At 46.8% G+C, this 27,973-nt stretch overlaps 1 protein-coding gene across 3 annotated transcripts; it reads right to left on the reverse strand.

The window, feature by feature from the left end:
• On the reverse strand, window positions 1-27,730 carry LOC129854606 (atos homolog protein A-like). Of its 3 annotated transcripts, XM_055921858.1 has the most exons (12): window positions 26,397-27,730; window positions 12,481-12,668; window positions 12,128-12,324; window positions 9,757-9,882; window positions 7,393-9,475; window positions 6,997-7,116; window positions 6,580-6,668; window positions 3,399-3,495; window positions 3,156-3,314; window positions 1,807-1,875; window positions 1,176-1,420; window positions 1-1,017 (listed from the first exon to the last, which is right to left on the reverse strand). In XM_055921858.1, exons 1-12 carry the CDS (start codon window positions 26,425-26,427, stop codon window positions 864-866), a joined length of 3,558 nt encoding a protein of 1,185 aa, XP_055777833.1. In that variant the 5' UTR covers window positions 26,428-27,730; the 3' UTR covers window positions 1-863. The 3 variants fall into 3 exon arrangements, with proteins under 3 accessions (XP_055777833.1, XP_055777834.1, XP_055777832.1); XM_055921859.1 differs by lacking the exons at window positions 12,128-12,324; window positions 12,481-12,668; window positions 26,397-27,730 and adding an exon at window positions 11,667-11,722; XM_055921857.1 differs by lacking the exons at window positions 12,128-12,324; window positions 12,481-12,668; window positions 26,397-27,730 and adding an exon at window positions 10,944-11,064.
• Window positions 27,731-27,973: the final 243 nt, after the last annotated feature.

The following is a 27,973-nucleotide window of genomic DNA, read 5'->3' on the forward strand; positions in this document are numbered from 1 at the left end:
CAGCTTTCAAGATTGCTTTAAGATATAGATATATTTTCAGATCTGAGTTAATGTCAAAAATACACATTATGATTTACAGAGTTTTGCACTAGATCATAATGCCGAGGATGATAGATGTCACATAAGCAGTAACTGAAATATTAATTTAAATATTAAATAACTGACGATAAACAAAGAAAATTATGTAAACACTAAAGCTACATGTTACTCTCTATTGTAACACTTCAGAGATTTGTTTTTGTAACAGTACAAAAAAAGATTAGAATATTACTCCTTTTGATTTCCAGTCGTGGAAATACACAGTGCGCTTTTTCAATGTCATCTTGTAATTTTCTCAGTCGCTTGATTGCTTGTTCTGGTCAGTCAGTGGTCCATGATCGCTAACGTGTATTTGATGTGTGTTTTAGCATGTCTTTAATACATTTATAAAGATGTGTTTGAGCATCACAGAAAACAGCAGGGTTCTGTAGGGCCAGGAGTTGTTCATGGTCAGCAAAATCTCCAGGCCTTAGGTATCTGGGACGGAGCCTGTCTGGACTGTTCCACACGACAACGCTCTGAGCCCAGCTCTCTGACAGCTCTGTGGGTGTGCGTGTATGCGTCAGTGCAGTTAGAGGTGTGTGTGTGTGTGTGTGTGTGTGTCAGTGCAGATAGAGGTGTGTGTGTGTGTGTGTGTCAGTGCAGATAGAGGTGTGTGTGTGTGTGTGTGTGTGTGTGTGTGTGTGTGTGTGTGTGCGTGTGTGTGTCAGTGCAGATAGAGGTGTGTGTGTGTGTGTCAGTGCAGATAGAGGTGTGTGTGCGTGTGCGTGTGTGTGCGTGTGCGTGTGTGTGTGTCAGAGCAGATAGAGGTGTGTGTGTGTGTGTCAGCAGCGCGGGGAGAAGGCTGGGTCAGCTGGGGACTCTGTGTAGGACTTGAGTTCGTAGGCCGCTCCACTGTCTACCTCCATAGACTTCCTACTGAACAGCAGTCTGATATCCCTGTGGAGGTACACTTTACCTGACCTAGAGGTCTGGAACCTGGATGAGGGGGGGAATGAAGAAAGAGCTAGATTAGTGCCAGTACAATGTTTTCCTGTTCAGTTTGGTCTTCTGTCCAGTCTTGATTAACAGGTCATTTATTTGATTGACAGGTGAGATGTGATTGACAGGTCAGCTGAGCCAGGCGTCTTTCTTACCTCAGGTGAATGAGGTAGCGCAGGATGCGTTCCTGGCCGAGGGAGAGGGCTTTCCTGCTGCTGCCGTGTGTGTGTGTGTTGTCTGGGCTGCCGTGTTTGTGTGAGTGTAAGTGTGTGCTGTCCCGTCGAACGGGGACAGAAAAGGTCCTCTGACGGAGGAAGGTCTGGTGGCCGGCAGGCATGGCTCTCAGGTCATACACCACCACAAACATCTTCACCACCGTCTTATTGGGGTTAAATAAGGTCTGGGAGAGAAGGAGGGAGAGAGAGAGGGCAGGAGAGAGGGCAGGAGAGAGAGAGAGGGCAGGAGAGAGAGAGAGGGGAGGAGAGAGAGAGAGGGAGAGAGGGCAGGAGAGAGAGAGAGAGAGAGAGAGAGAGAGAGAGAGAGAGAGAGAGAAAGTGGGCGGGAGAGAGGAAAAGAGAAGGGGTTAACACACTACAGTAATGCATTTCTCTCTGTCCCCACTTAAGGTCTCCCTCTCCTAACTCTCTGCTGGAACGGGAGCTGGCCCATCTTTCCTTTGTTCTCTCTGTCTGGAGTTATTATGTCAGCAACAGTGACACACATGCACACACATTTAAATAAAAGTCTTCAATGTGTATAATCCACAGAGTGTAAATCTGTCCTCACCACTTGAATGGTTCCTGATGGAGGGACGCGGTAGCCCCGTTTACCCAGAGTCTCCAGGTTGATGACTCCCTGTAACAAAAACAACACACACACTATTAATATTGATCTGCACTGTGAGCAGTAAGTGTGTGTGTGTGTGTGTGTGTGTATGCGTATATATATATATATATATATATATATATATATATATATATATATATATATATATAACAGAACTATAAAACGCAACATGTAAAGTGTTTTACCCCATGTTTCATGAGCTGAAATAAAATAATTCCGAAATTTTCCTGACACAAAAAGCTAATTTCTCTCAAATTTGTGTACATCCCTGTTAGTGAGCATTTCTCCTTTTCCACGATAATCCATTTACCTGACATGTGTGGCATATCAAGAAGCTGATTAAAAAGCATGATTATTACACAGGTGCACCTTGTGCTGGGGACAATAAAAGGCCACTCTAAAATGTGCAGTTTTGTCACACAACACAATGCCACATATGTCTGACTGCAGGAATGTCCACCAGAGCTGCTGCCAGAGAATTAAACATTAATTTCTCTACCATAAGCCTCCTCCAACGTCATTTAAGACAATTTGGCAGTAAGTCCAACCGGCCTCACAAACCACAGACTATGTGTATGGATGGCGTTGTGTAGGCAAGCGGTTTGCTGCTGTCAACGTTGTGAACAGAGTGCCCCATGATGGTGGTGGGCTTATGTTATGGACAGGCATAAACGACCGACAACGAACACAATTGCATTTTATCGATAGCAAATTTGAATGCACAGAGATATCATGAAGAGATCCTGAGACCTATTGTTGTGCCATTCATCTGCAGCCATCACTTCATGTTTCAGCATGATAATGCACGGCCCCGTGTCGCAAGGATCTGTACACAACTCCTGGAAGCTGAAAATGTCACAGTTCTTCCATGGCCTGCATACTCACCAGACATGTCACCCATTGAGCATGTTTGAGAGGCTCTGGATCGACGTGTACAAAAGCGTATTCCAGTTCCCGCCAATATCCAGCAACTTTGCACAGCCATTGAAGAGGAGTGGGACAACATTCCACAGGCCACAATCAACAGCCTGATCAACTCGATGTGAAGGAGATGTGCCGCGCTGCATGAGGCAAATGGTGGTCACACCAGATACTGACTGCTCTTTCAGTCATGTGAAATCCATAGTGTAGGGCCTAATTCATTTATTTCAATTGACTGATTACCTTATATGAACTGTAACTCAGTAAAATCTTTGAAATTGTTGCATTTAGATTTTTGTTCAGTGTATATAAAGTGTGTGGGGGGAAATATATAATATGTCTGTGTATGTACTGTAGGTGTGTCTTACCATGTATGGCGAGGGTGCGTTGTCGTCAGAGACGCTGTAGAAGGAGACGTCGACGGGGAAGGTCATGTGACTGGGGCAGAAGGTTCCGGAAGCACCCACCTCAGCCGTGAAACCCTCCACTGATCCCAACGGCTCCAGGCGGTAGTTCAACACACACTCCTGTAACACACACACGCTTTAGGTCATACAATGCATGTACACTTATGTGGCGTGTGTGTGTGTGAGAGAGAGAGAGTGTGGTACCTCAAAGTTGCCCAGTAGACTGAGGCTGGCAGGTGGAGCGCTGGCACTGAACAGCGGCTGAGGTTCCTCTGACTCCTCCACTCTCTTCACACACACTCTTCACAACAGAACACACAGTAGAGGGTTAAAAGCGGGTTCACACACACACACACACACACACACACACACTGGTCGATTGATTCATTTGTTGAATCATGAGAATTAGAGATGGCTTGCAGACCCTGCAACCCTCGGATGATTTGGACATGCACGAAATATGCTAATATCATTCCCATGACTTGAATGGGATTTGTGCCACAAATGCTAAAATATTACTATTTGGAAACAGTGTCAGGGAAGCTAAACCAAAGCATGGATTGCTGTCATGCGGTCTAAATCTGAATTTATGATTCAACATGACTAATACTGTATATTCAAACACTATCAAACCTTAATCAGCTATGTATGTAGAAGCATCATCCCCAGCTCAAACTGACCTCTAATCCCTAATCCACACAGTAACCCAGCGGCCAGATCAGAGCAGAGCAGGGCCTCTGACTGTAGGAGCTGTGTACAGCTGCCATTTTACGTTGAGCCTCAGTGTCAGGCCAGTAGCAACAGTACTCGCAATACAGCCACCAGAACAGCAGGTGGCAGTGTGAGAGGACAGGACAGGGCTACAGTACAATACAGGCCTGGACTGACTGAACACTGATGTCTAGTAAGAACATCATCTCACCTACCAGTCGGCTCGCTCTCTATTGAACCTCTAAGTCAGGGGTGTCAAACTCATTCCACGGAGGGCCTAGTGTCTGCAGGTTTTTGGTTTTTCCTTTCAATAAAGCCCTAGACAACCAGGTGTGGGGAGTTCCTAACTAATTAGTGATGTTAATTCATCAATCAAGTACAAGGGAGGAGCGAAAACCCGCAGACACTCGGCCCTCCGTGGAATGAGTTTGACACCTGTGCTCTAAGTGGTAGCAATTGAGTTTGAGGACAAGGTTATTAAGGACCTAAATCTGACCATGGATCTATGGTGTGTACATGATGAGTCTAAATCAAATCAGATTTTATTGGTCACATACACATGGTTAGCAGATGTTAATGCGAGTGTAGCGAAATGCTTGTGCTTCTAGTTCCGACAGTGCAGCAATATCTAACAAGTAATCTAACAAATTCACAACAACTACCTTATACACACAAATGTAAAGGGATGAATAAGAATATGTAGATATAAATATATGGATGAGCGATGGCCGTGCGACATAGGCAAAATGCAATTGATGGTATAAAATACAGTATATACATATTAGATGATGTAGGATATGTAAACATTATTAAAATGGCGCTATAGCCAATGTAGGATATGTAAACATTATTAAAATGGCGCTATTTAAAGTAACTAGTGATACCTTTATTAAATCAATTTATTAAAGTGGCCAGAGATTTGGGTCTATGTTGATAGCAGCCTCTCTATGTTAATGATGGCTGTTTAACAGTCTGATGGCCTTGAGATAGAAGCTGTTTTTCAGTCTCTCGGTTCCAACTTTAATGCACCTGTACTGACTTGTGGATGATAGCGGGGTGAACAGGCAGTGGCTCGGGTGGTTTATGTCCTTGATGATCTTTTTGGCCTTACTGTGACATCAGGTGCTGTAGGTGTCCTGGAGGGCAGGTAGTTTGCTCCCGGTGCTGCGTTGTGCAGACCGCACTACCCTCTGCAGTTGCCATACCAGGCGGTGATACAGCCCGACAGGATGCAGATTGTGCATCTGTAAAAGTTTATGAATGTTTTAGGTGACAAGCCAAATCTCTTCAACCTCCTGAGGTTGAAGAGGCGTTGTTGCACCTTCTTCACCACACTGTCTTGTGTGGCTGAACCATTTCAGTTTGTCCGTGATGTGTGCGCCGAGGAACTTGAAACTTTCCACCTTCTCCACTGCTGTCCCGTCGATGTGGATAGGGGGGTGCTCCCTCTGCTCTTTCCTGAAGTCCATGATCATCTCTTTTGTTTTGTTGACGTTGAGTGAGAGGTTATTGTTCCCTCACCTCCTCCCTGTAGGCCGTCTCGTCGTTGTTGGTAATCAAGCCTACCACTGTAGTGTCGTCTGCAAACTTGATGATTGAGTTGGAGGCGTGCATGGCCACGCAGTCGTGGGTGAACAGGGAGTACAGGAGAGGGCTGAGAACGCACCCTTTGTGGGCCCCAGTGTTGAGGATCAGCGGGGTGGAGATGTTGTTTCCTACCCTCACCACCTGGGGGCAGCCCGTCAGATAGTCCAGGACCCAGTTGGACAGGGCGGGGTCGAGACCAAAGGTCTCAAGCTTAATGACGAGTTTGGAGGGTACTATGGTGTTGAATGCTGAGCTATAGTCAATGAACAGTATTCTTACATAGGTATTCCTCTTGTCCAGATGGGATAGGGCAGTGTGCAGTGTGATGGCGATTGCGTGGTCTGAGGACCTATTGGGGCGGTAAGCAAAATTCAGGTAATTCAGGTACCTTGGCTTTCTTGGGAACAGGAACAATGGTGGCCATCTTGAAGCATGTGGGGACAGCAGACTGGGATAGGGATTGATTGAATATGTCCGTAAACACCCCAGCCAGCTTGTCTGTGCATGCTCGGTGGACACGGCTAGGGATGCCGTCTGGGCCGGCAGCCTTGCGAGGGTTAACACGTTTAAATGTTTTACTCACATTGGCCACGGTGAAGGAGAGCCCACAGACTTTGGTAGCGGGCCGTGTCAGTGGCACTGCATTGTCCTCAAAGCGAGAAAATAAGTTGTTTAATTTGTCTGGGCGCAAGACGTTGATGTCCGCGACGGGGCTGGTTTTCACTTTGCTTGTTTGTTTGATTGCCTTGCGGAGAGAATAGCTACACTGTTTGTATTCAGTCATGTTTCCAGTTGCCTTGCCCTGATTAAAAGCGGTGGTTAGCGCTTTCAGTTTTGTGCGAATGCTGCCATCAATCCACGGTTTCTGGTTAGGGAAGGTTTTAATAGTCACAGTGGGGACAACATCACTGATGCACTTGCTAATAAACTCGCTCACCGAGTCAGCGTATACGTACGTCAATGTTGTTGTTTGAGGCTACCCAGAACATATCCCAGTCTGTGTGTCTGTGTGTGTGTGTGTGTGTGTGTGTGTGTGTCTGTGTCTGTGTGTGTGTGTGTGTGTGTGGTGTGAGTTAGAGATCAGTACCTCTTCCCTGCGGTCCAAGGCAGTCCTTTACAGCTGGCCAGAGAAGAGTCCAGGTCAAAGTAACCAGTCTGAGTTCTCCTCTGAGGAACCTGAGAGAGACAACACACACATTTAATAATACATATTATACATATAATAAACATAACACACACAACTGTACACAAAACTTTATTGACAACATAACACAAAACACCCAATTTAAACACTATAGCATGACAGCACACACAATTATATAATAATAATAACAACAACAACAAGCACCACATGAAACACACAAACAACTTTAAAATGATTCCATTGTTATGAACAACCTAGTCAGCATCAACAGGAGTTTAGTCAGAGTATTCATACTATTGAGGAGAAGATGAGTCATGTGGCTCCACACCCTGACTGACAGTGTGTGTGTGTGTGTCTTACAGGGCTGGAGAGCAGGGGCAGGCCGGTACAGGGGTGGAAGGCCTTGGTGAGGGTGGAGTCCAGAGAGTGACGGTTGTGTTTCCTCCAACTGTTACACGGTCTCAGGGGCGAGGGAGAACGCTACGGGAAAAAACACACACTGGCTTTAATACAGCAATTTTCAACAACCATTTTAGACAAATGCCAAATACACTATGTCAAAGATCCTTTCTCAAAATCTCTTTGTACTGTTAATCAACATTTTTCAAAAGCGGTAATATCCTCTTTCACATAGGCCGGCTATTTAAATGAAGTGTCTTCGTGTTGGACAAAACAAGCCACACGGATGATATTCAACGTTTACTGCAGTGTGTGGTGATTTTCTAATCAGGTGTGCTCATCTATAGGGACACTCACCAGGACAGTGTTGGGCTCTGTGCCAGGGGGTGTGGTAGCAGGACTGGGGGGGCTGGAGGACTTGGAACCTGGGGGGGCCTGGTTCTCATCCTGGAGACTAGAGGGCTGGGTTCGAGGGCTGCCCTGAGTCCGTGAGGGCGGAGTTCGAGACTCTGTCTGGGTCTGGTTGTGAGATTGAGTCAGAGGTTTCATGTGGTTCTGGATGAGAGCAGTGGTCTGTGTGTGGGTGAGCTTGGTGGTCAAGGTCTGTGCAGTGGTCTGGGTCAGGGTGGTGGTCTGGGTCACTGTTAGGGTCTGGATGGTCCTCAGAATGTTGTCTTTAGGTGAGGAGGGTCTGGGCTCCTCTTGGGGGCGGGTGGGGTGTAAACTCTTTGAGGTCTTGGCCCTGGGACTCTTGGGGCTGAGTAGTGGAGAGGACTGGGGCTGGGGTAGAGGCCGTGGGATGACTAGAGGAGAAGACCGGGACAGGATTTGGAGTCGGGGGCTGACCTGAGGGTCTTCAAGTGATGAACAGCCGTTCTGGGCTCTGATTGGACCGTCTGTCTCTGGAGGAACACCAGCTCTGTCTGTGCTAGCAGGTGTGTGTGAGAGAGTGTGTGTGTCATGGCTGGGTGTGTAGCCGTTGCAGTGGCCACTGCTATGACTGTAGCCGCCTCTGTGTGTGGTGTGTGTGTCGGTGCACAGCGTGTGTGTGCTGTGTGTATGTGGTTTGTGTAGCGGGCTGCTGCTGCGGCTGTGTGTTGGGGACAGAGAGGGGACAGACAGTCTGTCCTGAATCAGTCTGGTAATGTCCTGAACAGCATGGGACAAGAGATTACTGTCTCTCTCTCGCTGTCGGTCTCTCAATGCCTCTCTGTCTCTTTGTGTCTCCAGGTCTCTCAGTGTCTCCCTGACTCTGTCTCTGTCTCTCAGTGTCTCTCCATCTCTGTCCTCTGGGAGTCTCAGTCTGCGGCACGCAACAGGCTTCGGAGACAGCGTCTCCCTGATAATAGCCGCTGCGTCGCCAATAGGCGTGTCGAAAGGGGAGGGCGGGGTGTCCTCAGTAGGCGGAGCTCCCTCTGGCTCTTTGGTCTTGCTGAGCGTGTTGTTGTCAAGGTAACTGCCCCGGACAGGGGTCTTGTTGTGGGTGTCGGAGGTGAAGAGGGCAGGGGGGAGATGGGGGGCGGTCGGGTCACAGAAGTTGAGGCGCTGAGCGATGCGGGCGATGACTTCCTGTCTCTCCTGGAGCAGCGAGCCAATCAGAGGATTGGTCTCAGAGGGTCTGGGGGAGGGGCACCGCGGGGGCTCTGCCAAAGAATAAGTCTTAAAGGCCCGGAGGGCTTCGGAGCCACGCCCCTTGGTGCTCTCGGCCCCGTTGACGGCCTTCCCATAATCCTCGGTGGTGTGTGTGATGTCATCGGAGGGGTCTGAGGTGAGGGCATAGAGCCACCTGACAGTCTTTCCCCCGGGGGGGAGGGGCAGGGTGGAGGACAGCTTCCTGTGGGGGCGGGGGGAGGGCCGGGGGGAGAGGGGGAGGTGGTAGGGGGATGATGTCTGCCCCTTATTGACCCGGAGGAGGTCTGATCCATTCTGGCTAGAATGACCATGGCTGTCTGTGGGGTCCGGGCCTCTCTTACTGGGCAGAACGAGACTGGGAGGACTGGGGAAGGGGAGGCCAGAGAAAGGCAGAGACGCTCTGTTGTGGCTCTCTTTAGAGTTGTGGCTCCTCTCGTACAGAGGCGGGTTAGGGTTCAGGTCTGGGTTAAGGCTAGGTGTCTTGCTGAAGAGGTTAGGGTTCAGGCCTGGGTTAAGGCTAGGTGTCTTGCTGTAGAGGTTAGGGTTCAGGCCTGGGTTAAGGCTAGGTGACTTGCTGTAGAGGTTAGGGCTGAGGTTGGGCTTAAGGCTGGGGGTCTTGCTGTAGAGTGGGGCCAGGGTCAGGCCGGTGTGTATGCTACAGGCCAGGGTGGGGTAGGTGGGCTGACGGGGGAGTGACTGGACCCTGAGCCTCAGGGCAACACTCTGGGACACGTTAGGGACAGGGAACAGGTGCTCCGCTGGGGGCTGGGAGAACTGACAGACACACTCCTCATCTGCTGCACTGATCCTGTGGGACAGAAACACACAGGCTTATAACTTGTGATCACATCAAATTATTTAGTTCCTTTTGGAAAGTATTTTATGATCAACATTCAGTAGCGATATAGAAAAATAATGGGGAAGTCGTTAAGAGGTTCTTAGTGTATTCTTGTGTGTGTTACCTGTAGAGGAAGGTGTGTGTGTGTGTGTGTGTGTGTGTGTGTGTGTGTGTGTGTGTGTGTGTGTGTGTGTGTGTGTGTGTGTGTGTGTGTGTGTGTGTGTGTGTGTGTGTGTGTGTGTGTGTATTACCTATACAGGATGTTTCGGGGTACAATGCCGTGAGAAGCACTGAGCCAGGCACTGAGCTGGGAGAAGAAGACGTAGGAACGAACAGCCAACAGTAGAGTCTTCTCCTCTATAAACCTATCACCGCTCCTAGAGAGAGACAAGGGGGGATGAGAGAGAATCAGACCTTTGCTTTAGCTAGCAATGGCTAAGGGAACTAGCATTAGCAACGATGCCAATGCCAGGCTCTGTTGCAGCCGGCCGCGACCGGGAGGTCCGTGGGGCGATGCACAATTGGCCTAGCGTCGTCCGGGTTAGGGAGGGTTTGGCCGGTAAGGATATCCTTGTCTCATCGCTCACTAGCGACTCCTGTGGCGGGCCGGGTGCAGTGCATGCTGACCAGGTCGCTAGGTGTACGGTGTTTCCTCCGACACATTGGTGCGGCTGGCTTCCGGGTTGGAGGCGCGCTGTGTTAAGAAGCAGTGCGGCTTGGTTGGGTTGTGTTTCGGAGGACGCATGGCTTTCGGCCTTCGTCTCTCCCGAGCCCGTACGGGAGTTGTAGCGATGAGACAAGATACTAACAATTGGATACCACGAAATTGGGGAGATAAAGGGGGTAAACCCCCCCCCCCCCAAAAATAAGAATAGACTGCCGAGTTTCAGCAGAAACATCTTATTTCTGGACATTTTGAGCCTGTAATCGAACCCACAAACGCTGATGCTCCAGATACTTAACTAGTCTTAAGAAGGCCAGTTTTATTGCTTCTTTAATCAGGACAACAGTTTTCAGCTGTGCTAACATAATTGCAAAAGGGTTTTCTAATGATCAATTAGCCTTTTAAAATGATCAACTTGGATTAGCTAACACAACGTGCCATTGGAACACAGGAGTGATGGTTGCTGATAATGGGACTCTGTACGCCTATGTAGATATTCCATTTAAAAAATCTGTTGTTTCCAGTTACAATAGTCATTTACAACATTAACAATGTCTACACTGTATTTCTGATCAATTTGGTGTTATTTTAATCCACAAAAAAATTGCTTTTCTTTCAAAAACAAGGACATTTCTAAGTGACCCCAAACTTTTGAACGGTAGTGTATATACATGTTTTCTGTTTGATACGGCGGCAAAGTGGAATATTCCAGTTTTTGCATGTGCCACTAGCTCAACCTAGTCCTGACAGAAAGTGTGTGTCGCGTGTACATACTGTCGTGGTACAGGCTGCAGGGTGTATGTGTGTGTGTATGTGTACATACTGCAGTGTGTGTGTGTACATACTGTCGTGGTACAGGCTGCAGTGTGTGTGTGTGTGTGTGTGTGTGTGTGTGTGTGTGTGTGTGTGTGTGTACATACTGCAGTGTGTGTGTGTGTGTGTGTACATACTGTCGTGGTACAGGCTGCAGTGTGTATGTGTGTGTGTGTACATACTACAGTGTGTGTGTACATACTGTTGTGGTACAGGCTGCAGTGTGTGTGTACATATTGTCGTGGTACAGGGTGCAGGGTGTGTGTGTACATACTGTCATGGTACAGGCTGCAGGGTGTGTGTGTACATACTGTCGTGGTACAGGCAGCAGGGTGTGTGTGTACATACTGTCGTGGTACAGGCTGCAGGGTGTGTGTGTACATACTGTCGTGGTACAGGCAGCAGGGTGTGTGTGTACATACTGTCGTGGTACAGGCTGCAGGGTGTGTGTGTACATACTGTCGTGGTACAGGCTGCAGGGTGTGTGTGTACATACTGTCGTGGTACAGGCAGCAGGGTGTGTGTGTGTGTACATACTGTCGCGGTACAGGCTGCAGGGTGTGTGTGTGTGTGTGTGTACATACTGTCGCGGTACAGGCTGCAGGGTGTGTGTGTGTGTGTACATACTGTCGTGGTACAGGCAGCAGGGTGTGTGTGTGTGTGTGTGTGTGTGTGTGTACATACTGTCGTGGTACAGGCTGCAGAGTGTGTGTGTGTGTGTACATACTGTCGTGGTACAGGCTGCAGGGTGTGTGTGTGTGTGTACATACTGTCGTGGTACAGGCAGCAGGGTGTGTGTGTGTGTGTGTGTGTGTGTGTACATACTGTCGTGGTACAGGCTGCAGTGTGTGTTTACATACTGTCATGGTACAGGCTGCAGGGTGTGTATGTGTGTGTGTACATACTGTCGTGGTACAGGCTGCAGAGTGTGTGTGTGTGTACATACTGTCGTGGTACAGGCTGCAGTGTGTGTTTACATACTGTCATGGTACAGGCTGCAGGGTGTGTATGTGTGTGTGTACATACTGTCGTGGTACAGGCTCCAGAGTGTGTGTGTGTACATACTGTCGTGGTACAGGCTGCAGTGTGTGTTTACATACTGTCATGGTACAGGCTGCAGGGTGTGTATGTGTGTGTGTACATACTGTCGTGGTACAGGCTGCAGAGTCCATCGCTCCAGTAGCAGAGCGTCTTGTTTGATCGCTGGGTCACTGATGGGGTCACTAGGGGGACTCTCGTCTCCATAGCAACAGTCTGGCAGCAGCATCACCTCCACCATGATGGGAATACTGTTCCTCCACAACACACACACCTCCGAGCGCACACGCCGCGCCTGCACACACTTGAACACACACAGACAGGGGAGGGTAAGTGTGTGTGTGTGTGTGTGTTAGCTGAGGCAGTGTGTAACTTGGGTGGGGCAGTGTGTGTGTGGGTGTGTGTGTGTGTTCCCTGGGGAAGTGTGTGTCATCTGTGTGTGTATGTTTGTGGACGTTACCTCTGGCAGTTTGTCGCTGCACTCGTGCCTGTGTAGGGGCGGCAGGGCGGACTTTGCAGGGGGGCAGTGCAGCCCCTCTGTGCGACCCTTCACAGAACATTCTGGGGTCCGTCCCTCAGTGATCAACAGGGTCAGGAACACCAGGAAGTCTTCAGCATCGTACTCAAAGAACTCCTCCACCACCACGTCTGGAAGAAGGGGAAAAGAAAAACACTGGTCAGTTACATTCTGACGGGGAAACATTTACATTTACGCAATTCAAGCAAGAACACGCATTCAGAGATCATTGACAGTGTAGAATGGGATAAGGCATGGAACTCAGACAAATCAAATGGCAGCAGGCTCCTGTTCTCTTGTAGAGTAGGAGACAACATGCTACAACACCCTGGCCCAGACTAACCACTAAACACAGACAGGAAGGGAGGAAGGACAACACTATTCCTGTTCTGGGGATCATTTTAGAATCTCCACGTCAGCTGAGCACAGGCGCTGTGTCACAGAATAACACTCAGACAGAAAAAGAACAGTGTGTTCTGCTGTAGTGTCTGTCCGGTCAGGGTTGGGTTAGGGTGGAGCAACAGAAACACAAGCTTGACAGTCAGAGAGGTTATGTTCAAACAGAGCTCTGTCCTCCCTACAACCCAGCTCTAACAAAGAGCCTCTCAGCTGGCTCTGGGGGTCGCTGTGTGTCTAGTTTGTCTCCGTGTGTGTGTGTGTGTGTGTGTGTGTGTTTGTTTTTGTGTGTGTCAGGCAGTTACACACATTCTTCCAGGGAACTCCTCCCACGTGCTCAGAGCTGCTCTCTGCACATGGAGAGAGAACAGTCAACACAGACACAGAGTGGGAGCGAGACAAAAACAGCACAGAGAACATGGATCAGGGGAGGGGGCTGCAGCCAGCTGTAGGCTGAGACTTAGGGAGTTGGAGAGGGGTTCGGGGAGAGAAACTCAGCTCTGACTGGCTAATGGCTATAGGACAGGTGAGAGTAAGAGGGGGAAGGGAGAGGAGCAGCCTATAGGACTTCCTATACAGTGATCTGCTCTGCTAACCCTCTGCCCCCTCCCAGTGGAGTAGGCTAAATGTAAAGCTCTGGCAGGAGTAAAAGAGAGAGGGAAACAAAGGAGGGAGAATAAGGAGGGAAAGAGAGAGATCCTCCGTTCCAGTGGGATAGGCCAGAGAAATTTGGGACATGGCGGCTCTGGTGTCAGCTTTCTGTTTTTAGTGTGAGTATGTGTGTATCGTGTGAGTATGTGTGTATCGTGTGAGTATGTGTGTATCGTGTGAGTATGTGTGTATCGTGTGAGTATGTGTGTATCGTGTGAGTATGTGTGTATCGTGTCAGAATGTGTGTATCATGTGTGCATGTGTACAGCGAGTGTGTATTATGTAAGAGGAGAGGTTTATAAAGAGAGGACTGACTGCAGAGCAGCACGCAGGTCTTATTAATAGAACTACTGCTGCTGTCCTGAAGAGGAGCTGGAACGGAGCCCACTGATCAGCTGGCCTAGTACACACACGTCACAGGGTGTGGAAAACGTCCCCCAGGGTGCTGGATTCGTACAGGGGAGGGGAGAGGGTATGTGTGTAGTTAATAGATAATGTAGTCTTGTTTAGGTCTGCTGTATAGTGCTATAGTACAAAAAATACTGCTGCTGTTTTTTTAGGCCTCAGCTAGAAGACAAGCTGATTAACTCATGGGCTAACACACACTTTCTCTCTCCTTCTGGACACACACACTTTCTCTCTCCTTCTGGACACACACACTTTCTCTCTCCTTCTGGACACACACACTTTCTCTCTCCTTCTGGACACACACACTTTCTCTCTCCTTCTGGACACACACACACTTTCTCTCCCTCTTTGCTGAATCTCCAGGTTCCCACACTAGTCCAGAGAAACAGATGTCACAAGTATAACTGATGAGACATAAGCACTGAGAGGGGAGATCATGTGTGTATCATCAAGGCTAGAGGTCGACCGATTATGATTTTTCAACGCCGATACGACCGATTATTGGAGGACCAAAAAAGCTGATACCGATTAATCGGCCGATTTTTAAAATGTATTTGTAATAATGACAATTACAACAATACTGAATGAACACTTATTTTTAACTTAATATAATAACATCAATAAAATAAATTTAGCCTCAAATAAATAATGAAACATGTTCAATTTGGTTTAAATAATGCAAAAACAAAGTGTTGGAGAAGAAAGTAAAAGTGCAATATGTGCCATGTAAGAAAGCTAATGTTTAAGTTCCTTGCTCAGAACATGAGAACATATGAAAGCTGGTGGTTCCTTTTAACATGAGCCTTCAATATTCCCAGGTAAGAAGTTTTAGGTTGTAGTTATTATAGGAATTATAGTACTATTTCTCTCTATACCATTTGTATTTCATATACCCTTGACTATTGGATGTTCTTATAGGCACTTTAGTTTGCCAGTGTAACAGTATAGCTTTCGTCCCTCTCCTCGCCCCTACCTGGGCTTGAACCAGGAACACATCAACAACAGCCACCCTCGAAGCAGCGTTACCCATGCAGAGCAAGGGGAATAACTACTCCAAGTCTCAGAGCGAGTGACGTTTGAAACGCTATTAGCGCGCACCCCGCTAACTAGCTAGCCATTTCACATTGGTTACACCAGCCTAATCTCGGGAGTTGATGGGCTTGAAGTCATAAACAGCACAATAGTTGAAGCACAGCAAAGAGCTGCTGGCAAAACACATGAAAGTGCTGTTTGAATGAATGCTTACGAGCCTGCTGGTGCCTACCATCGCTCAGTCAGACTGCTCTATCAAATCATAGACTAAATTATTACATAATAACACAGAAATACGAGCCTTAGGTCATTAATATGGTCGAATCCGGAAACTATCATCTCGAAAAGAAGACTTTTATTCTTTCAGTGAAATGCGGAACCGTTCCGTATTTTATCTAACGGGTGGCATCCATAAGTCTATATTTTCCTGTTACATTGCACAACCTTCAATGTTATGTCATAATTAAGTAAAATTCTGGCAAATTAGGCGGCACAAACTGTTGCATATACTCTGACTCTGCGTGCAATGAACGCAAGAGAAGTGACACCCGGGTGGCGCAGTGGTCTAGGGCACTGCATCGCAGTGCTAGCTGCGCCACCAGAATCTCTGGGTTCACGCCCAGGCTCTGTCGCAGCCGGCCGCAACCGGGAGGTCCATGGGGCGACGCACAATTGGCATAGCGTCTTCCGGGTGAGGGAGGGTTTGGCCGGTAGGGATATCCTTGTCTCAGTATGTAAAACATGTAATACAATGTATGCACTCTACTGTAAGTCGCTCTGGATAAGAGCGTCTGCTAAATTACTAAAATGTAAATGTAAAATGACACAATTTCACCTGGTTAATATTGCCTGCTAACCTGGATTTCTTTTAGCTAAATATGCAGGTTTAAAAAATATATACTTCTGTGTATTGATTTTAAGAAAGGCATTGATGTTTATGGTTAGGTACACATTGGAGCAAGGACAGTCCTTTTTCGCGAATATGCACCGCATCGATTATATGCAACACAGGACACGCTAGATAAACTATTAATATCATCAACCATGTGTGGTTAACTAGTGATTATGATTGATTGATTGTTTTTTATAAAGATACGTTTAATGCTTGCTAGCAACTTACGTTGGCTTACTGCATTCGTGTAACAGGCAGGCTCCTCGTGGAGTGCAATGAGAGGCAGGTGGTTAGAGCGTTGGACTAGTTAACTGTAAGGTTGCAAGATTGAATCCCAGAGCTGACAAGGTAAAAATCTGTCGTTCTGCCTCTGAACAAGGCAGTTAACCCATCGTTCCTAGGCCGTCATTGAAAATAAGAATGTGTTCTTTTTATTTTTTATTTTTATAAATTTTATCCCCTTTTCCCCCCAATTTTCGTGGTATCCAATCGCTAGTAATTACTAACTTGTCTCATCGCTACAACTCCCGTACGGGCTCGGGAGAGACGAAGGTCGAAAGCCATGCGTCCTCCGAGGCACAACCCAACCAAGCCGCACTGCTTCTTTAACACAGCGCGCCTCCAACCCGGAAGCCAGCCGCACCAATGTGTCGGAGGAAACACCGTGCACCTGGCCCCCTTGGTTAGCACGCACTGCGCCCAGCCCGCCACAGGAGTCGCTGGAGCGCGATGAGACAAGGAAATCCCTACCGGCCAAACCCTCCCTAACCCGGACGACGCTAGCCCAATTGTGCGTCGCCCCACGGACCTCCCGGTCGCAGCCGGCTGCGACAGAGCCTGGGGGTGAACCCAGAGACTCTGGTGGCGCAGTTAGCACTGCGATGCAGTGCCCTAGACCACTGCGCCACCCGGGAGGCCCCATAAGAATGTGTTCTTAACTGACTTTCCTAGTTAAATAAAGATTAAATAAAGGTGCAAAAAAAATATATATATATTTTTTAATTGGCCAAATCGGTGTCCAAAAATACCGATTTCCGATTGTTATGAAAACTTGAAAACGGTCATTCCGATTAATCGGTCGACCTCTAATCGAGGCTGCTATCAGTTCAGTTGTAATACAATTTTCCTCTGTTCCAAACCAAGGCCAGATCATTATGAACCCTCTCCTGGTCATCAATACCTGGTTGACATTGTTGACCCCTGGATAGTCTAGTAGGGACAGTATCTAACCTGGAGGAGAGGTGGTGTGTGGCTACTACCTAGAAATGTGCCATATGTGGTCTGATGGGGCATACAATTCACACCCTCCCTCAAGCCTCTGCATCTCCACACACACACACACACACACACACACACACACACACACACACACACACACACACACACACACACACACACACACACACACACACACACACACACACACACACACACACACACACACTTTCAGATTCAATTCATGAAACACAGAGTCTGTATTAAACACACACAGTGAGTGGATATATTAGTTGTGGTAGGCAGTAGTGTGAGATTAGACAGTTTCTCCATGGTAAATCTGATTACTGTTACAGCAGGGCAGGCCCCTCTAGGATAAATATAACTACACTACAACTACCCAACACTAACCATACCCCCCCACTAACACCAACCAGCATTAACCATACCCCCACTAACACCAACCAGCATTNAACCATACCCCCCACTAACACCAACCAGCATTAACCATACCCCCACTAACACCAACCAGCATTAACCATACCCCCACTAACACCAACCAGCATTAACCATACCCCCACTAACACCAACCAGCATTAACCATACCCCCACTAACACCAACCAGCATTAACCATACCCCCACTAACACCAACCAGCATTAACCATACCCCCCACTAACACCAACCAGCATTAACCATACCCCCACTAACACCAACCAGCATTAACCATACCCCCACTAACACCAACCAGCATTAACCATACCCCCACTAACACCAACCAGCATTAACCATACCCCCACTAACACCAACCAGCATTAACCATACCCCCAAATCCTCAAAATAGTTAGAATGAATCTAAAATAACTCTAGAAATCTGTCATTCATTGTGATGATTTTACATCTAACTAAAATGTTTGGTGTAGTATTCTGAATGAAAACGAGTCTCATTGAAACATCAACAAAGACTTTATTGAAGAATCCCTACTGTTGACCAATCCCTGACGAAGGGGCGTAGACTTCGGCGCCGAACTTCAGCTTGCCTCTAGAAAAAAATGTGTGCCCGAACAACCGAAAAAAAAAGTCAAAAATGAACAAAAACATCACAAAATGTTGTCATATTATATGCACAAACTTTTCCGAACTGTTCGTCTGCGAAGCATGCGAACACCGTAACACAAATATCACTACCTACAGGTTTCCTCTAGGATTGTTTTCAAGTTAGCGGGGGATGGGGGCGTCGTAGTGGGCGTTGCCAATTGTGCACCCTCCTACCAACATCTTTAAAGGCCCTCCTCTCGGGCAGAAGAGACCAAATTCTTCTGTTTTAAATGTAATTTCCTGCAATTCTACAAATTTTGCCATGGCTTGTGCCATCTGAGTGACTCAAAAATGAGGGAGCCCCATGCCATGACATAAATAATTTGTATTTTGTTGATAGTTCTCAAAGATGATCTCATTTGAAAATATATAACGTCATTATATTTTCTACAAACGTTATATCTTTAGTCTTTTAAGTTCACTGAAAACATTTTTGCATTAAAAAATGCATAAGATAATAAGCATTCATATTTTTGGGGAGTGGTTGGCAACGATTAGCAGCGGGCACGCAATGAAAACACACACACCACCAGCTAACACACCTCAACACACACCAGCGAACACATACAGCCTTGAGGTTCCTCTCCTCTGGTCATAGTGCACATCTATTTTGCATGGGGACAAAGGGTTGCCCTGGCAACACACAGATCATGTTAATGTCCCGTCACGGGGATTCTGTGTGTGCTGGAATGAGTTGGGTCTGTGTGTGAATCTGTGTGTGTGTTTCCAGAGGCACGTGAGTCACGTGTGTGTGACTCATCTATGACATGACTGTCTGTCACTGTGTGTGTGTGTGTGTGTGTTCTTACAGACTCTTTGTTCTCCATGAGGCCTAATCTGTGCCTCAGTGACTGAAACAGACTGCAGTCCAGCTCACTCTACAGGAGCTCTGATTTAAGATACAAAAACACTAACTAGCCTACACTGTAGCAGCAAGCAAACAGAAAAGTGTTGTCAATACAAAGATGCAGTTTCCTGTTCCATGTGATGTTGGCCTGCCCTGAAATCACATGTAGGAACAATAAAGAGAATAGAGTTTGAAGTTTAGCCATGTTCAACGTACAGTTTCCTGAGAGCTCTCTCTTTGTTCCCTTTATCCACCCCCCCTCTCTTTACACAAAGGGGCAGATTCACAGCACACATAGCAACACACAGATGCCTTCTGATTGGCTTAGAGGGTTGGGTACAGTTTTCTCTTTCTGCTACTGTGAACTCAGCTGCTCCGGCTGCTATTGTCTGGACCTCTCAAACACACCAGGCCCAACGGACACACACATCTCAAACCCTCATTACTAGCTGCTGCAACAGAAGGGCTTTCCCACACACACCAGATTAAGCTTTTACTTGAGCCCAACTGCTAATTTAAAACACTACCACTAGTGACGAGTCTAACGAGAGCATTCAGCCTAGCTAAAGCTTTTAATCATGGTCCTGTGTGGACTGGGCTCAGCTCTGAAGGCCTAGATGTTTACCATTACAGGTGACACTGATCAGACTAGCCCGGATCATGCCCTCACTAGCCTGGGTGTAAAGGCCTCCAGAGCCAGTGCTCTCTCTCTGCAGAAGCCCACTCTTTGTCCCACTAATACTGATTACGTAACTGGCAGAGTGCCCAGCACAGCACAGGGTAGGACAGCCGGGTAGTACTCTCCTCTGTGTACCCACTATGGCCTCAACAGCGGACGCTGAGCACAACTACACTTTACTCTATACTCTGTAGACTGATAGTCTGTGCTCTGCCCTTTAACCTAGGTTGAGGAGTTTACAGCCCACCCAATCAGCCACATGTTAGAGAATTCTGATTGTGGGTGTGTGTTTTGCACACTCAGCTGATCTCTCCTGCTGGCTGAGCCGGGTCTATCTGGCCTTGGTTGAACATGCGCATGCATATGCGAACCCACAAACACACCCCTCTGACCTACAGCTCTCAGGAGGTTATATTTGACACAGAGGACAAATTGAGCAACGTCAACAACACTCCAAAGGCCATGGAAAGTGTGGCAGTCAGACTTTTTAAAGTGCTGAACTGAACTGGAGCTGGCCAGCCATGGCCTAATATATCTCTGTATGACTGACTAACCTAGCCAGGTCATGGGTGGTTCTTCTCTGCAATAGATAGAGGTCAGACGACTGACGACTCTGACATGTTGATCTATCTATCTGGCTATGAAAAGCCAACTGACATTAACTCCCGAGGTGTTGACCTCTTGCACCCTCTATAACCATTGTGATTATTATTTGACCCTACTGGTCTTCTATGAACGTTGGAAACATCTTGAAGAACGAGCTCGCCTTAATGGCCATGTACTCTTAGAATCTCCACCCGGCACAGCCAGAAGAGGACTGGCCACCCCTCAGAGCCTGGTTCCTGCCTTTCTAGATAGTTTTTCCTAGCCACCGGCCTCTACATCTGCATTGCTTGCTATCTGGGGTATTCGGCTCGGTTTCTGTATAAGCACTTTGTGACAACTGCTGTTGTAAAAGGGGCTCTATAAAAACATTTGATTGATATCTATCTAGACTGGCGGCCACTTGCCAAACTAGTTGTGCTTTAACCAATTCCTCTGTTGCTGGTTATCGTGTAGAGACCAGCGTTAGATACAGGCCAGAGGATACTGATAGTTGTCTATGCTCCACAATGTATTCAAACTTACATATTGTGTCAATAGACAGCTCTCTTTCCAGATGCCTTTAACAGCACAGGCACAGCACAGACAAACCAATAATCTGGTTAGGACTATGTTGACCTTGTTGCTAAAATAAAGCAACAGAACAAGCAGCAAGCTGACTAACCATGTGGAAGTTCATCTCAGATATAGCAACAGCATGTGAGTGAGAGAAGGCAACCATGCATGGTGGTGGGCGGCCATGTTTAGAACAGTAAAGCTGTTGGCTGACTTTTGGAGGGAGGTGTGTTGTTGTTGGCCAAGAGGAATCTGACCCAGCAAAGGGACTCTACTCAGCTCCAACTATGGGATGTGTGTGAAATTGTCAATAGTCTGTTACTTTACTCTAGTCGTCTCCTCTAAAGTGGTTTCCTCATACTGTCCCCTCTTCTTGATCTGCACTGATCTGATTCTGAACACTCTTTTTCAATCAGTGAGGAAGGAGAGAGAAGATGAGAGGAAGCCAATGTAAACTATTGACATGCAGCCCATATCACAGGAGAGAGGAGAGGAAGCCAATATAGAATTTTGACATGCAGCCCATATCACAGAGCATCATATATGGGCCAGGGAAGGCATAGAGAGTGGTGCGCTCTGCTAATCCTTCCCCCTGCCAGGAGGAAACTGAGCTGGCCAGATGGTTCCTACTGTTCCTGCTGAGCTGGCTGCCGGTTGGCTGAGCGCAACCATGGGGGAGGAGCCACAGGGGCACAGGAAGTGACCGGCACACAGGAGCTGATGATGTCACTAACACAGAACCGGTCGGGTCAACACACTTACGTCCCGTGCTGGTTCTGAGCAAGAGCACCCACTGAGCCTGAGTGTGTGTCAGGCATGAGCCCGATCAACCACTAAGCTTGTGTGTGTGAGTGTGAGCCTGTGTGTGTGTACACGTGTGTGTGTGTGTGTGTGTGTGTGTCAGGCCAGCGTGAGCCAGATAAGACCCCCACAGTTACATAAGAGCATTACTGGGAGGACTGGTTGGAGCCGAATCACACGCTGAACTGGAACTACAGTACCGGCTAACACAGGAACCTGTCAGAGCACTTTTATGTTCAAGTTACATACCGCACCTTTAATAATAATAACAGGTTTATTTGTGTTGACAAAAGAATAACAATAGGCATGTTTTGGAGCCCAGAGGTCTACAAAGACAGTCAGCGTGACACATCCAGCACGTCAAAACACAACATAGTCCTACATCCCAGTGATCAGATGTGACTGACCCTGTCTGTGAGAACAAAAACACCTGTCACTGTACATGCCTGTCATTCTGTCTGGTTAGTGAAATAACATTACGCCTGTCCTTTTGTACCCCACCTGTGTGTATGGTGAATAACAAATCACCTGTTGTAGGTGAATCACTGCAAGAAGGTTGGCATAATAGTCAGATTGACTGTCTGATTGTTCTGTCGTGCCTGGCTGTCGGTGAGAGTTCCCTCAACTCTGTGCTCTACTGGCTGTTCGGGGCCTTGGAGGATGGGCTAATTAAGCAATAAGGCCAGAGGGGGTGTGGTATATGGACAATAGGGCTGCTCTTATGGGCTGTTCTTATGCGCGCCGCAACGCAGAGTGTTAGGACACAACCCATAGCCGTTGCATATTGGCCATATATCACAAACCCCCGAGGTGCCTTATTGCTATTATAAACTGGTTACCAACGTAATTGGTATTAACAGCTTCTACCCCCAAGCCATAAGACTCCTGATCAGCTAATCAAAGGGCTACCCACACCCCTCTTTACGCTGCTGCTACTCTCTGTTTATTATCTATGCATAGTCACTTTAACTCTACCTACATGTTCATATTACCTCAATTACCTCGACTAACCGGTGCCCCCGCACATTGACTCTGTACCGGTACTCCCTGTATATGGGTCGGCAGGTAGCCTAGTGGGTAGAGCATTGAGCCAGTAACAGAAAGGTTGCTAGATCGAATCCCTGAGCTGACAAGGTAAAAATCTGTCATTCTGCCCCTGATCAAGGCAGTTGGCCTACTGGGGAACAGCAGGTTGTCGTTGTAAATATGAATTTGTTCTTAACTGACTTGCCCCGTTAAATTAAAGGTTAAATAAAATAAAATAAAAATATAGCCTCGCTATTGTTATTTTACTGCTGCTGTTTAATTATTTGTTACTTTTATTTTGTATTTTTTACTTAACACTTATTTTTTCTTAACTTCTTAAAGCATTGTTGGTTAAGGGCTTGTAAGTAAGCATTTCACTGTAAGATCTACTACACCTGTTGTATTCAGCGCATGTGACAAATAAAATTTTATTTGATAATTAGAGCAGTAAAAAATAAATGTCTTGTCATACGCATGGTATACGGTCTGATATACTACGGCTTTCAGACAATTAGCATTCAGAGTTCGAACCACCCAGTTTTTAAGGGGGGGGGGGTAATCTTTCTGACGGGTGTGGACATCCCCCGAGATGCCTTGTTAGACCTCCAACAGGAAACACCTCCAAACAAACACACTGATTCAAAGGCACGTTCCAGTAGACATTTATGTAAAGAAAGGTTCGATATGCCTTCAGTGATCAGGAAGTTTCTGTTTGTTCTTCTCTTCCCCTTCCCATCTATTCTTCTTAACCCCGTCTTGTCTCTCCTCCCTTATTCGTTCCTCTCCAGAACCATGACTCATTGTGAGATCATGTGTGTGTTGTAGCCTATGTACTTAGTGTGTGTGTGACATCCGACCATTTCCTTGCTCTTTTGTGACTGTTCTGCCATGGCTCTTTATGAGATCTGTTACAGCTGTGTGTGCACACACACGTGTCTGTGTGCAGTATGTGTGTTGGTTCTCCTATCGTTGTCCCCACAAGGATAGTAAAACAAGGGGGGGAAAACTCTCCCTCGTGGGAGGACAAAGGCTATTTTAAACTTAGGGGTTAGGTTTAGGGTTACAATTAGGATTAGAATTAGGGCAGGGTTTCCCAAACTCGGTCCTCTGGACCCCAAGGGGTGCACGTTTTGGTTTTTGCCCTAACACTACACAGCTGATTCAAATAATCATCCGATTGTGTTTGTCTCTCTCAGCCAGCACAGGGGCCACATCCACAGCACTAGCCTACATGAACAACAAGTCAGTCAGATGACTTCACTTAGCTAAACACTACACTGTGATGGCTCCCTTTCCCTTTCTCACACACATGGTTGCAATCTAAAGTTGAAAAAGCACTTGTGAATCAGAATTTGTATAACAAGTAAAATCATTAAAAAAACAAGAACGAGTTCTCTAAACATTCTCTCTGTTATGCTGTGGGTGTGTGACTCAAGACATAGTAAGCCCACTGGGGTAAAGCCTAGAGAAACTAACTCCTGTCACTAGTTCAGCGTAGAGGCTAGAATGCTCCGTAAACACCTTCCTCGCCAGGGAGATGAGGAGGTGAGAGGGGGTCTGGGAGGAGGAGGAGAGGATAAGACAGGAAAGGAGAGAAGAACGCGATCAGGACAAACGGAGGAGAGAGATAGTGTCAGGAGTACAGGGAGGGCAGTCTGTCTGTCTGCATTTTCAACCAGAGGAACAGTATGTCCCATAATAACAATAGAACAGTGGGACCATCGGCTGGCCTGTCATATGGGAACTGCTCCAGAGAAGCTTCTATTGCAATTAGACATTATTAATAGAACCACCGTGACAGACCGACAGGGAGCCAACAGCACAGCATAACACAGAATCTATATGAGGGGGAAGGGAAAGAAAGGCTCAGTTGGTAGAGCATGGCACTTGCAACGCCAGGGTTGTGTGTTCGATTCCCATGGGGGACCAGTAGAAAAACATATGAAAATGTATGCACTCACTACTGTATGTCGCTCTGGATAAGAGCGTCTGCTTAAATGACAAAAATGTAAATGTAGTCCAACTACAGTAACTTGAGATCCAGCAGGAAAAGACAGATCTGTCTCTTTAGCTCAGTAAAAATGTGTGTTGTTGTTTACAACTGACCAATCAAAAAAATAAAAACTGCAGTGTGTAGTACAGTAAATGTGTGATTTAATTACTATATGTACAGTGTGTATGTTTACCACATCCATATGTCAGAGCCATGAACCCTGGGTTCTTTTTAAAGGTAAAGCCAGAGTCAGTGTGCAGGGGTGAAATCTCAGCCTTTTGGTGTTGGATGACATGTTTACACCCTGACATTGGGTAGAGAGTCATGTTACAGTACAGTGTCAGTAGGATGGGGGTGTAGGACAATGATGGTGTGGGGTTTGTTGTGTAGTAGGAAAAGCAATCTCTGATTGGGCTTCCTTTGTCTGACAGTGGTTGCTGTGTGACCACATCAAACCTCGGTGCAGTAGTTGCAGGCCCTGCCTATTGTCTGACTAGTGACAACAGGTCCCAGTACAGTAGAAAGAGACCAAGCTAGTACAGAAGAAACAGGCCTATTTTCTTACTACAGAACTCAGAACAGTTGATACAGACAGCCATACTGTCTTAATACAGGCCTCAGAACAGTAGATAGAGACAGGCCTATTGATTGAGTCCATGTTTGGTGGTAACTAAAACAAACATAAGCTGAATGTCTTCTGATTGAAGGTAATGTGCTAAGGCCAAAGAGTATCAGCTAGCTGCTCTGAGCTCCAACTAGCTGCTGTTATGCCCCTACAAGAATCATAACCAACCTTGGATTAATGACAAGCATGTTGAAGCACTACATTACTAGACTATGTCCAAGCAGGCAGACTGGCATACAATACAGTCCATGTATTACTAATAGAGCTAGCATTACAGACCACTGCTGCTGCGGTTGAATAAACCTGATATGAAAACAGAGAAAGCTGGCTGCCCTGCAGACTTCATGTTAATCTTACATCATGTAAACACACAGACAGTACAGAAGGCAGAGAACAGATCGAAGTCTCTGTTCATAGTGATGATTCAGAGTCACAGTGAAGATGTTCAGTTCGAACAAAGGGCTTTGAGCATTGCAGCATACCCATACCAGAGACTGACAGAATAACGCAGAGATCTCAGGCACACAAAAGAAGCTAGAGCTGTTTTATCATGCAGTGAGTTGTTCCACCGTGTCAGCGTGACCTGCTGCGTTTTGTTCCCCAAAAACAGCTTTTTGACAGAAATTACAAGATGACATTGTGTTGTTAAAATTCTACCATTGCTCAGATATCTGTATCCATCTTGTTTACCTATCCATTGTGTAATTTGGCAGTCAGAATGTCCTAATTTCCGTGGCCTCGCTGGCCTGCCTGGGTCAGGTTTACTTTGTTATCAACACAGGCAGGCAAGCAAGTTAACCAGCTGTTACATCATTCTCCCTCTCTGCCCGATACCTCTCCCTCTTCCGGGGGACTGCCTGGCTGGCTACATTCTGCTGATCCACAACACACACAGGCCAACGATGGATCATGTCAATATGATCCTCATGACCCTATTAGTACTGCAATGATGGGCACCGTAGTGAAGGCTCACACAGACGAATACCATGAACAGTATAGCTTCTGTTGGCATGGAATAAATCCATGTAGATCAGCTTACCTCGCTCTGGTTTCATGTTAGCCAGTGTCATCTGGATCTCTCTGGGAATCTGGCAGCCTCTTTCTGTCTGTCTTCGGTCTGAAGACTCCCGTCCACACAGCCCTGACAGCAATATACTGCTGTGTGTCTGACTGTGTGGATCCAAATCTTCCAAAGGATTGCTGACTTATTGCATTAAACAACAATACCAGCTGGGTAGCCTGTATGCTGCCAATCGCCCCCTAATTTACCCAACAAAGCAACGCTTTGTTACCAAACTGCTACTGTACAGGTCCATCGAGTCAGATCCACTGTTAACTGGCCAACGAACAGTTGAGCTAGCTAGCTAAATCTGACCGTCAAACATTAGATTAGCTCAGAGTTATTGCTTCATCAACCACCTAGCTAGCCAACAAGGCATTGAGCTGACAATCTGACTGTCCACCCCCCAAAAATAAACGTCTCAAATTCCATCACCAAAACCACGACAGTAGTCCCGTCACGAAGCATCTCTCTCTCTCTCTTTCAGCTACTGTAACCTCACCTATTTGGCTTAGCTAACGTGGCTTTAGCTAGCTGACCAAACAAACAACACGCAGGCATCTGATCTGATGACGACCTTCTCAAATAAAACACCCCAACCCCCACGCGCAGGTAGAGTGATCCACCTCTGATAACAATGGGCTCGAGGAAAGGACAGACCTCGTTCAACCGATCATTCTGAAAAACAGCCAACGTTAGCTAAACGCCGTGTTGTCCAGAAGCATCAGTTCCACTTGTCGTCTTGAAACATAGTGAGGTAAAGTAGCCACGTCCTGTGTCAGTTACCTAGTTATTGTTGACTAGCTTTCTCTCATTTCAAAAACTTTGTCAGAAAACAAGCTGACCATTTATTTCCCAACTTGTCGCAGTGGCTAGCGAGCTTTTTTCCTTCTTCCAAAACAACGGTTCGCTGGCTAGCGAACTTCGTCCAACTCAATAACACAGTACGGGCGCATACCGTTGGCAACAAAATTATTTTGTATGCTCTTTCTTATCCATAAACTTGTTGGTGTGCTCTCTTCCCCTCTCTCTAGCAATGTCCCCGTGTCAAAACAGATCAACGCAGTCTTTTCTCAGTCACGTGTCCCAACAACAGCTAGACCACTTTCCTGTACCAGTCCTCGAGTGAACCTGCTGCGATAGCAACCGTGATCTAGAAACTTTTTGGTTACAGTTTAACAATGTGTCAAGATGACAACAAATACCATACACTAAACATGGTTCAAATTAACGTTATAACTCTGCGTAAGTGTACCTCTGTCCAGGCCATGATTGATACATTGTAGCGGGACGGCCACTGCTCTGATTTGATTGGTGGATTGGATGCGCGTTCACGTCTGCACGTGGCACGTGTATTTTGTATGTGAACATTTTGTTCTCGGTGCTTGACATGTTCAGATACAGATTAGTGCTGCATTGATGTGCTCCTCTGGGTTTTATATTTCGTAGTTGTGAAATACGACTTCGTTTTATTCATATGCTTTTTGGTCTGAACAGTTCTTCAACCTATATGATGAGCACATTTTAGCTAGCCTGATAAACTAGCTAACGTTGTT

Source organism: Salvelinus fontinalis, chromosome 4, assembly GCF_029448725.1.
Source record: "Salvelinus fontinalis isolate EN_2023a chromosome 4, ASM2944872v1, whole genome shotgun sequence".
Lineage (NCBI taxonomy): Eukaryota > Metazoa > Chordata > Actinopteri > Salmoniformes > Salmonidae > Salvelinus > Salvelinus fontinalis.